The following is a 12628-nucleotide window of genomic DNA, read 5'->3' as shown; positions in this document are numbered from 1 at the left end:
TATATATATATATATATATATATACATTTGGGGGCTTAAACCCTACATCAGGGGGTACAAGGAGGTTGACCCAATGCAAAAAAAATAAATAAAGTTAACCTATTCACTCCTTTGTGCTTCTGGGATTCTTTTTTACCAAATCTAGTTCTTGGGTTTTCAGAAATTGGCATTTCATAGTAGAAGCAATCTAGCCAAGGCTTCAAGTAATATAATAGTGGCACATGGCAGGCTATTTTCAGGCTTTATTAGAATCATTTTTTAAACTGATACAGTTTTAAAGGCAGTAATATTTAAAATACCTGAGCACATATTTACCTCCACAAAGTCATAATGGCAGTCTTCAGATGGCTCTAAATCAAAGTCTTGAAAAGTGAGTTTTATTAAGAACCCTTCTGGTGCAGTGATAGTCCAAGTTGTTTGGTTGTTGTCAGGATAAGGTCTGGGATAATTGGGAGAAGTTATACTCCCAAAGTGAAGATGTACTGTTGCAGAGGCAAAACCACACAGGATACTGCAAAGTAGGATGTATGAACTGGAAAGTAACATAAATAGTATTATTAGACTTAAACAAATTATGCTAAATAACTTCACATTAGAATGCAGCACAGCTCACTATACATAACATAGCGCAGTTATAACCGCAGAATTGTCATACTGTAGAACATGACTTTCACTTCAGACACTCTAAATGTGTTTGGAGAAGTTGATGAAATCATGGTAATTGTTTCTGGTCTGGTCAGGATACAATAGATGAGACTTTGTGGGTTCTGTTCAAGCAGCTTTATTATGTACAAACACATCAGGATTGAGGCTTAATAACTTTAACTTAGATAAACTTATACACAAACTAGCTATTACATTCATAAATGCTCACTCTCTGGGTGCATTCATACAAAATGGCACTGAACCTAGCATGTGCTTACTATTTATATGCACGTTCAGTCTTTGGAATGCTTCTTAAAGCTACAACATAGGTATGCCATTCTACATCCTCCCTCTTTGAGAAATAAATTATGCATGTTGATGACATTGTCAGAAATGACTTTGTGTGGACTACCATGGACTGAGAAATGGCATTTCAACTTAATAATAACAGTAGTGGTCCTTAGGCTAGGTAGTAAATCAATCTCAAACCAGTTTTAATAAGTGTCAATACCAAGTAATGCTAATTGTTCCACTTGAATATGCCAGTAGCTATTGTTGACCAAGGTAGTTCAGGAACTTCACTTAACTGAAGTAGTTCTCTTTGCAAATGCCATTTAGTAGTATTGCTTAGTAAACAAGAAGAAAGTACTTTACCAATGTATTTTACTAGAGAAGGCAAAAATACTAGTCCTCTTGCCCTTCTTTTGGTAGATTCGGAACCTGGGTGGCCACAATGTAAAATGTGGATATATTCATGTTGTAAGGAAGCAGGAACAACAGTTTTAGGACCTTTGAAAATAATACAATCTTCCATCAACATCTCATCTCTGTAAGGAAAATAAGTTTGCATTTCAAGTGGTACACTAGATTGCTTTGACAGCCATGCAATATTAAGGTAGTGACTGAGCTTTTGCAAAACTGGATCAGTCTTTGTATGATCTCTCAGCTCATCAAGCCTCATGGTAGAAAAATTACATACTTCCATGACATCAGAGTTGAAATTCTCTACATGAAGCTGTTCTGAGGTATTTCTGGGTGATCTGGATAAGGTATTAGCCAGATAAAGAAGTTTGTCTTTTGTATAGACCATTTTGTAGTTGTACTTTTGCAATTAGAGCATCATTCCTTGCAATCTTGCTGGAGCTGAATGCATAGGCTTCTTTAAAATAGTAACTAAAAGTAAATAGTAACTAAAGGTTTGTGATCAGTTTCAATCTGAATAGCTCGACCATAAATATAATCATGAAACTTTGAACATGCAAACACTATCGCCAAATGTTTTTCTCGATTTGAGCATATTGCATTTCATTTTGGGTAAGAGTTCTGGTTGCATAGGCTACTGGTCTGCCTTCTTGAAGAATGACTGCATTAAGACCAAATTTTGAAACATCACAGGAAAGGGTGACTTGTTTATTGACATCATAGTATCTTAATGTAGGTGGGGTGGCAATTTTCTGCTTAAGGTCTTCAAATGCTTCTTGGTGCTGTTCCAACCAAGACCATGTGACATTCTTGCACATTAGCTCTGTCCAAAGGTGCTGTCAACTCACTGAAGTCTGGTATAAACTTGCCTAAATAGTTGACCATACCAAGAAAATGTTGTAGAGCTTGAACATTATCTGGTGCTGACATCTCTAGAATGGCTGCTTGCTTGGATGGGTATGGTTGGCTTTCCAGTGCTGGCAAATAAATGACCTACATATGTAACGTCTGGTAGTCTGAATTTGCACTTCAGAGGACTGAGATTTAAGTTCACTTCACATGCTCTGTCTAGATTTTTCTTAAGGTTTCTCTCATGCTCTGCTTCACCATTGTCTCCAACCAAGAAATCATCTACTATTATGGCACAAGGATAACCTGAAAAAATTTGCTCCATTGCACGCTGAAATACTTCACTTGCAGAATTTATTCCAAATGGCATCCAGAGAAATCTATAGCTGCCAAATGGGGCACTGAAAGTAGTCAGTAATGAGGATTTGTGATCACTTGCCAAAATGAACTTTTTGCATCTAAGACAGAAAAAACAGTGGCATTCGGTATTACGGCTGTGACCTCCTTGACTGTACTCATTGGATGATGTGGTCTCCTTAATGCTTTGTTCAAATCTCTTGGGTCAACACATATTTTGATTTTATCTGAGCCTTTTTTGTGGGCTGCTACCATAGACAACACCCATTCAGTCGGTTCTGTGGACAAATCACCTTGCTGCACAATCTTGTCCATCTGAGCCTTGACTTTATTCTGCATAGCTATCAGAACTTTTCTTGCTGGCCTGACAACTGGACCTTCTGCCCAGACTATACTGTAGTGCCAACTGCCACCAACCACTACTATTAACTACTATACAGGTCCTTACCAAAGGGTGTCCAATTCTACTGTGCAATATTATTATTATTATCCAATTGGTAAGTGTGACTGTGACTTAAAGGATATTTAGGAGTGGCCTATACAGTATCACCAAATACATGCAAGTACTCTAAGAGCTTAAATTATCTCTACACAAAAGAGCAACAGTTAAAAGGCTTAAATATATTTAATAATAAATAATAAAAAAAAGACAATACTTATTAACTCAACACAATGACATCAGAGAGTTCAGAAATCACAGGAAATACTTTAAAATAACATTGTAGGACAGTCTGACATAAATATAGAAAACAGCTAGACTAATCTGGTGATATTCCTATCTATCTCTAAGAGAAATACTAAGATCTAAATAACTTTACTTACACAGCAAAGCAAGTGATGGTGAGTTGTTGTCAGCTTCAGAACAAAATACAAAATGCAATTCTTTCTTTCCGAGAAAGTCCTTAAATTGATAATACACATTACTGCTGAGCCATCACAGATTACATCGTTCTTGTCACTTCTCTGATTTAGTTCCCAGGCTAACAGAGACTTAAAATTTAACATGTCTTTGTGATCTGCACCTGCCAGGAAGCCACATCAATAAAAGACACTTTACATGTGAAATCTGGTATTTATCTCTGTCTTAGGACAATAGAAAGAATTTCTAGCTGCAAACATCATGTCTCCAAGCTTGAGCTCACACACAGTCGTAAAATCCTTTACTTATCAGTTTTCTTCAAGTAGGGTGCACTGTGGTTACATTTTTGAAGATCAGAACATAACACGGTTTTCTTACATTTGTCAAACAAGCCTGTGGATAATATTAATATTTACAAGGATATAGAATTATTTACAAAATTCTATCTAGCTAGGCTGGCAGCCTTCACATCTTATCACACACCCCCAAGAACCCAAACTAGTTTTTCAAGTGACCCTTGAAAAAAGTTGATTGTGAGGGTTGAGTCTAGCTGGATATACCCTACCCCATTCCCTGTCTTGAGAGCCCATCTGCATTGGCATTGCTAATCCCACTGTGGTGTTGTACTGACATATTATATGCTTGCAACCCTAGGCTCCATCTTAGCAATTTGGCATTTTGCTGGCTGGCTCAATGTAACCATGTTAGGGGATTGTGATCTGTAACTACAGTGAATTTTCTTCCATATAGATAAGGCTAACGTTTCTGCAGTGCCCACACTATGGCTAGACATTCCTTTTCTACAGCTGCATAGCATTCCTCCCTGGGTTGGAGCCTACTGCTGAGATAAACCACTGGATGCTCTTCTCCATCTGAAGAAATATGGCTAAGTACAACCCCCAACCTATGGTTCAAAGCATCTACCTGCACAACAAATTATTTGCTGTAATCTGGACTGGCTAACACAGGGGGTCATCCCAAAGCTTCTTTAAGCTTCTGGAATGCCTGCTCACATGTTGTGGTCCACACTACTGTATCTGGCCTGTTTTTATTTGTCAGGTCTGTGAGGGGAACAACTATAGTACTATACAAACTTTCTGTAGTACCCTGGTGCCCCTACAAATGCCCTCACCTGCTATTTGGTAATAGGTGCAGGCCATTACTGGAATGGCCTCCACTTTAGCAGGTTCTGGCCTGATCATACCACTCCCCACTCCATGCCCCAGGTAGGGGACTTCGGCCATACCCACCTGACATTTGCTGGGCTTAATGGTCAACCCTGCACTTTGTAGTCTGCCCAGCACCTCCCTGACATGCTGAAGGTGCTCTTGCCAGGAATGGCTGTAGATAGCAATATCATCTAGATAAGCAAGGGCAAAATCTCCTGCTCCTGCTAGGATATGATCTATCAGCCTCTGGAAAGTCACTGGGGCATTTTTCATCCCAAAGGGCATCTTTGTGAACTCATACAAGACAAAAGAAGTCACAAAGGCTGACCTCTCTCTAGCACTGAGAGTCAAGGGCATGTAACAGTAAGCCTTGGTAAGATCAATGGTGTTAAGATACTTAGCCCCACCCAGCTGCTCTAGGGCTACATCTGTCCTAGGCATAGGGTAAGCATCTGACTCAGTGTGATTATTTAATTTCCTGTAGTCCACACAGAGCCTGGTGTTGGCATCCTTCTTTGGCACCAGCACCACTGGGGAGCCCCAGGGACTGTTGGACTCTTGAATTACCCCTAGTTCCAAAATTTCCTGTACCTCCTCCCTCAGAGTCTGTTTGACTCTCAGACACCCTGTAAGGGGCTTGCCTAATAGGTCTTTGGGCTCCAGTATCCATCTGGTGCTGCACCACGTGGATGCAACCTGGTTTCCCAGTGAACATGTCCCCAAACTCCTGTAACACTGCTCAGATTTCTCAAACCTGGGTAGGAGATAGCTGCTGGGACATTGCTACCCCTTCCGCTGAGGTGTCAATTCTGACCTCACTGATCAGTCACCAGATTTCTCTTAGACTCCTCCTGCAATCCACTGCAAATGCTCAGCACAAGGGCCTCCCTATTATGGTAAGGTTTCATCATGTTAACATGGTACAATTTGTGCCTCTGCCTCCTGCCATGTTAACATCACTGACCTTCCTTACCGTCTTGTAGGGTCCCCCCCCACAGGCTGTTTGCAGCTTGTTGTATCTGACAAGAATGAGACCCATTAACTGCTGCCCTACAGCATACTCTCTAGCTCGAGCATTCTTATCATACCAGACCTTTTCCTGCTGTTGGGCTTCTGCCAGGTTCTCCTGGGTCAAGCTCATGAGCTCCCTGAACCTTGTCCTGAGGTTTAGAACATATGCCACAACAGACTCCTTGTGAGATTCACACTCACCCTCCCACCAAACATGACTTAAGTCTAGAGGCCCCCTCACTTTATGCCCATAAAACAAATCAAAGGTTGAAAAACCTGTGGATTCCTGGGGAACCTCTCTGTAAGCAAACAGATGGGGCAAATATTTGTTCCATTCCCTCTTAAACTGGTCTGCATAGCCTCACAGCATAGATTTGAGTGTAGAGTTTATCTTCTCAACAATGCCATTAGTCTGGGGATGCTAGGGGGTGGTTATTAGGTGCTTCACCCCACAGTGTTTCCACAGACATGCCAGCAGGTCTGACATGAAATTGGCACCTCTGTCAGTCAGTATTTCTTTTGGGAAACCTACCCTGCTGAAAATCTCTAACAAAGCATTTGTCACCTTTTCTGCCTCAATGGAGGACAGAGCCACTGCCTCGAGGTATATTGTAGCATAATCTACTACCACTAGGATATACATTTTCCCTATGGAGCTTGGGGTACTCAGAGGTCTCACAATATACATACCTACCCTCTGAAATGGCTCCTCAATCACAGACAAAGGCATCAAAGGAGCTTTCACCTTGTCTCCTGCCTTGCCTACCTTTTGGCACTGCTCACAGGTCCTGGAGTACACTGTTACATCTCTGGAAATTCCAGGCCAATAGAAGTTCTGCACAATGTTTCTCTTTGGACATTTTATGCCCATATGAGCTGCAAAGGGAATATCATGGGCTATGGCTAGAAGTGCCAGACGGTAAGCTCTGGGCACTACCAACTGCTGTATTCTCTCACCTTCTAGGCCTCCCTCAGGAGTCCACTCTCTATACACTGACCCTTTGTCCCAGTATACAGATTCCCCATCCCCTTGAGAATCAGGTACTTCACTAACTACCTGCCTCAGACCTTGTAAAGTAGGGTCTGAGAGGTAAGCCTTTCTCAACTCTCTCTTTGCAACCCTTCCCAGCTCCCCTTCCACCAGAAGTCTGGTATCCTCTGACAGTGGTGCCTCACTGTCACCCTGGGTACTACTACTCACCATTGCCCTTGCAGTCACTCTGTCCAAGGGAACATCAGTACCCACAAGCAGCTGTGGTTCACATTCAGTCTCACTGGTACAGGGTAGCATCCTCCCTTCACCAGTCCTGGCTGCAAGCATATAGCTAGTCTGGTTCTCACCCAGGCTACCAGACCCACATGCTTGTCTCCAAGCCTGACTGCGTGTAACTGCATAAACACATGGTACTGCCTCATGAAAATCCTTCCCTATCAGGACATCTGCAGGATGGTAGTTTGGTACCCCTGTTGTCTCAAAACAACCTACTATTGGTATTTTGTCATTCCCACTTACTGGCTCTCTCACCTTTTGTTCCCCAAGTTGCCACTATGAACATCTGTATGCCACATGGTCCCACTGGTTGCATTCAAAACATTTAACCCTAGGTCCTGGACATGTACCTGGATTAGTGGCTTCTCCTGCTACTGGCAGATTCTGTTGGGGCAGTCTGGGCTGCCCAACATGGATTCCCTTAGACCCATGAGCAGCACTGGGTGTCCCTTTCTTGTGCAGGGATGCCCTGCTTGCTAGGTATAGGTCTCATTTCTTCCTCAACTCATCTGCAGTAGAGCATTGTCCATCAGCTAATCAGATCCTCATATCCTCAGGCAAAGTCCTATGGGCTTGTTTCCTCACCAAAATGTCTGCCAGCGCTTCAAAAGTGGTGACCTGACATCCACCCACCTATGAAAATAAGTGCTCAGTTCAGCAACATATTCATGCATACTTCCATCTACTTTGCATCTATGTTCATGAAATCTTTTCCTATAAGCTTCAGGTGTTAGCTTAAAAAATTCTAGTAAACAATTCTTTACAGCATTATAATTAAAGAAATCATTGTCAGACAGTTTGGACAAAACAGTTACAGCTTTCCCATGGAGCAAGGGTGTCAGGAACCGTACCCAGAGCCTTCAGTCAACATCATACTGTTTACATACCCTCTCGAACATATGAATGAAACTATCAAAATTGTCCCCCTCTGTAAACTGTGAAAGAAATGGGGTTCAGTTACTCCCTTCCCCATTACCTCCATGACTCTGGTAAAGAGTCAGCATCTCCTTTTCACATTGCCTCTGCCTCTCCTTCTCTTCAGCTTCCAGGTGTAGCAGTTTCTCATTCTCTTCACTCTCTAGATGCCTAAGTCTATCTGATGCTTCTATTTCCAAACACTTGTCCTCCAACTCAAGTCTCTTTAGCTCCAGATGGATTTTTAAGGCCTCTGTAAAAAGGTTGAGCTGTCCATTCTCTGAGTGCTGTACATCTCCACGGCCAGTCTGATCATTCTCCTGGTTGCTAGTCTTGGATGCAGCTGTGATCAAAGCTGTAATCATGTCTGCCTTAGTCAGGCTTCCATACACCAGTCTTTAGCCTGGCACATCTCAGCCAACCGGCTCCTTGTCAGCTTGCCATACTCCTCTGCTGACATACTTGCGTGCTCTCCCTGACTAACTAAGATAACAAAAGAAATAAAACAATTGGGATCTGAACCCTGAATGTCCACTGCATGGCTGATTTAGAGTACAAAAACACCTTCAGTAATCACTGTACACAAGCTACAGGAATTCACTATCCACACCACAACAAGCCAATTAATATGTGATGTGGCTAACTCACCACTATCAACAAATTAATATTTGATGTGGATATCCCACCACTGTCAAACAATTAATATGGGATGCACGTGCCCTGGCCCAATAATCCAGGAGCCTCAATCCTCACCACTAGCACCAGTGAGGGGCGTCCGCATTGGGAGGATAACAAATACACACACAGTAAAGTACAATTTCCCTTAAGAGCACACAGTGATTACAGTCAGTCTGGGGATGGTTTCTCCCTTTCTCTCCAAATCCCCAATAAGACTCCCCACTGGCACAGCTATAGGGTTCAGATCTCAGCTGAGTGGTCAAGCCAAAATCTCCAGCACCCTCTCTGTCCAACCAGTGCTTCGTGTCCCTGCCCAAGTAGCTGGCACACACACACACTTTGAGATTTGAGTTACATATAAACACACAGATACTCCTGGGGAAGGCTGGAACAGGTTCCCCAGCTATGCCCCCTTCTGCCCAGACTATACGGTAGTACCAACTGCCACCAACCACTACTATCAGCTACTATAAAGGCCCTTACCAAAGGGTGTCCAATTCTACTGTGCAATGTTATTATTATCCAATTGATAAGTGTGACTGAGACTCGAAGGCTATTTAGGAGTGGCTTATACAGTATCACCAAATACATGCAAGTACTCTGAGAGCTTAAATTATCTCTACACAAAGCAGCCACAGTTAAAAGGTTTAAATATATTTAATAATAAATAATAAAAACACAAGACAATATTTATTAACTCAACACAATGACATTAGAGAGTTCAAAAATCACAGAAAATACTTTAAAATAACATCGTAGGACAGTCTGACATAAATATAGAAAACAGCTAGACTAATCTAATGCTATTCCTATCTATCTCTAAAAAAATACTAACATCTAAATAACTTTACTTACAGAGCAAAGCTGGTGAGATGTTGTCAGCTTCAAAACAAAATACAAAATGCAATACTTTCTTTCTGAGATAGTCCTTAAATTGATAATACACATTACTGCTGAGTCATCTCAGATTACATCATTCTTGTCACTTCTCTGATTTAGTTCCCAGGCTAACAGAGACTTAAAATTTAACATGTCTTTGTGATATGTACCTGCCAGGAAGCAACAGCAATAAAGGACACTTTACATGTGAAATCTGGTAATTATCTCTGTCTTAGGACAATATAAATGATTTCTAGTTGCAGACATCCTATCTCCTAGCTTGAGATCACACACAGTCATAAAATCCTTTACGTATCAGCTTTCTTCAAGCATGGTACACTCTGGTTACAGTTTTGAAACTCAGAACATAACATGGCTTTCTTACACTTGTCAAACAAGCCTGTATATAATATTAATATTTACAAGGACATAGAATTATTTACAAAATTCTATCTAGCTAGGCTGGCAGCCTGACATTTTATCACACACCATCTACATAGAAAGCAGACTGCTGCAATTCCATATGATCAACTTGCTTTTATGAGTGACCCTTCTTTATAACTGTGTGAGGTTTATTTGATTTGCAAAACTTTTGAAAATGGTTCCATTTTTACACTTGTGGCATTGCTCACCAAATGCTAAGCATTTCTGTCTTTTAGACTCATGATTTGCACCACAATTGCAACAGTTAACAATAACGTTGGATTTGGGTTTTGCTGACTCACGCCTGTACTGCACTGAGCATGGTCATTTCATAGAACTTGATAGAAAACTATGTGGTTTCCCTGGTGGACCAGCAGAGGCTGTGGCTGCCATGTGCTTAGGCCTGTTTTTGCTTGCCATGTGTTACATGCTGTCTATATTTGCTCTGCAGCCTGCTGAAACCATATTCTTATCATTTGCAAGCATATTTGTGCGCCTTTCTGTAACTTCATGGATTTGGCAAATCTCAATAGTTTTACTCAACGCTAAATCACTGTCACAAAGTAAAATATTTCTCACTGCAGCACTGTTAGTACCACATAAAAGCCTGCCCATTATCAACTCATCTTTTAAATCACAAACTGACACATTTTAGCTTTGTTTCTCAGGTCAGTTATATAAGCTGCAAATGTTTTCCCTGGTTTCTGATCTCTTGTGTAAAACAAATGCCTCTCTAGTGTAATATTTGTCTGGGGGTTAGACATTTCCCTGAATTTACACTTCAAACACTCAGTGTCTTCCCTTGATTCAGCCTGTACAATATGATGATTTTCACTTTCTCCCTCATATACCACTGGTGCATATACAAATGAATGCTCTCTTTCAATTGCCTCTGAGCCAGCCAGGTTTAGCAAAATGAATGCCCTGGTGCATGCATCTTTGTCAGAATAAGCCACTTGTATAAAAATACCATACTCTTGCTCAAATATTCTCCAATTCTCTGCAATATTTTGATCAAACACAAGTGGTGAGGGCTTTCGAAATCCGACTGCCATATTAACACATACCAGTGAAGGCTTATGCAAATATGCAGGAACATACATACATACACAAATGCCAGAAATTTATGTCAGTACTTGCAACTTTGTCCAATAGCACAAGCCTCTTAATAAAAATCTGTGAAATAAGTCTCTTGGGCACTGTAATACTCCATTGCCAAATAACAATTACTTCCCCCTCCCATCCAATCATCCAATTACATTTGACCCCCTTACCATTAACTAATATTATAAAACCACCCAGTAACTACTTCTTCAATACTTTTCTATCAAACTCACACCAGGTGTACCTACTACACCTTATAGCCATTCATCCAATAATACAGTTAAGCTATCACTAACACAAACACCTCTTTATGCTTCTTCTCCCTTCCAATATGTTTTCCGTTAGTAGACATATCTGTCTACTCTGTCCCCTTATCCTTCCAATATGCATATTATTTCAAATAACACCACTTCATACAACCTCTCTACCTCAAAAAAATCACAACTCTCACTGCCATTCTGGTGGCATATGCAGCTCTCTCAAGCTTCTCAGATATATCTCCCAGCCTCTACACATTCAACATACTTCTATATACCAAACTGAAGTGACTCCCCCCTCATAAAAACCACTACAACTGTACCTCTATCTTAAGGCACTTAGACACCTCCTACCTTTCACTACTATATACAAACAATGTAACATACTCATAAGTGGAGATAGCCACACAAATACAGGACCCATCCCCTTGTACACTAACCTCCTTAGCTCACATAAATCACTAAAATTCATCACAATCAACCTTCAAAGTATTAGAAATAAAATAACAGAATTCCATGCCTGGATATCCCTAAATAAACAGATGCATTAGCTGCTACCAAAACTTGGCTTAAACCATACATAAAAGACTCAGAATTCCTCCCCCAGGATATGTCTACTTATGAGCTTACAGACCCCGTAAAAGAGGGGGAGGTGTTACAATACTCTACCTGAACACCTTCATCATCGTACCTTATACTAACCCTATTACTCAATTCTCTACAGCTAAAATACTTATATCTCTCCTCAAACTTATCTGTATTATCGCTATATACATTCCACCAGGTAATAATATCCCCCATCTTGAAGATATCCTAGACCGGACATCTAGCAATATAAATAACTAGACAATAATCCTAGGTGACGTTAATATAAACTGGACAGACTTTTCTGGCCACTGTCCATCATCTCATATCAACCTGTTCAACTTTACATAGCTCATAGCAGGTATCACTAGATCCAATAGAAATAAAGACAGCAGCTCAACTCTTGACTGGATACTAGTCTCTAACCCAAACAAAATCTCAGCCAGAGGCACACTACCTCTCCGCATTAGTGATCACCTACCAGCCTTTATACTCAGTAAAACTAACCCAGTACCATCTCAACACCAGTACAACCTAAGCAGAAATTTAAGAAACTTTAATTCTACAACTCTTAATGAATTCCTGAGAAATATTAACTGGAATATATTAAAAGCCCTGCCCCTGGATGAGGCTGTAGAGCTCTTCAGCTCCACATTCCTCAACATCTTAAACAAATTAGCTCCACTAAGAGAAAAAAAGAGTTAAAATTAGGCATGCCATATGGCTATCTAAAGCTACCAAACAAGCCATGACAGCCAGGGACAAAGCTTGGAAAAAATGTCAAAAACATAAGAATCCCACCAATCTCCTACAATTTAGACAGCGTTGTAACCAATCAAAGTACCTTGTCATTAAAGACAGAAAGGAATACTATCTAAACCTACAGAAAAATAACAGTCAAAATCCAAATAAATTCTGGAATGCC

General features: G+C 40.8%; 1 protein-coding gene across 1 annotated transcript in view; it reads right to left on the bottom strand.

Moving 5' to 3' along the window:
• The window catches only part of LOC122808713 (complement C1r subcomponent-like), a 365688-nt gene that overhangs the window by 323780 nt on the left and 29280 nt on the right, over positions 1–12628 (bottom strand). The window contains exon 2 of the mRNA XM_044079702.1: positions 316–532. Within this exon, the coding sequence (XP_043935637.1) occupies positions 316–532 (217 nt within the window). The remainder of the gene's footprint in view (positions 1–315; positions 533–12628) is intronic.

This window comes from Protopterus annectens, chromosome 8.part0, assembly GCF_019279795.1.
Source record: "Protopterus annectens isolate FY-2018-M chromosome 8.part0, PAN1.0, whole genome shotgun sequence".
Classification (NCBI taxonomy): domain Eukaryota; kingdom Metazoa; phylum Chordata; order Ceratodontiformes; family Protopteridae; genus Protopterus; species Protopterus annectens.
This window is presented reverse-complemented; position numbering and strand designations above follow the sequence as displayed.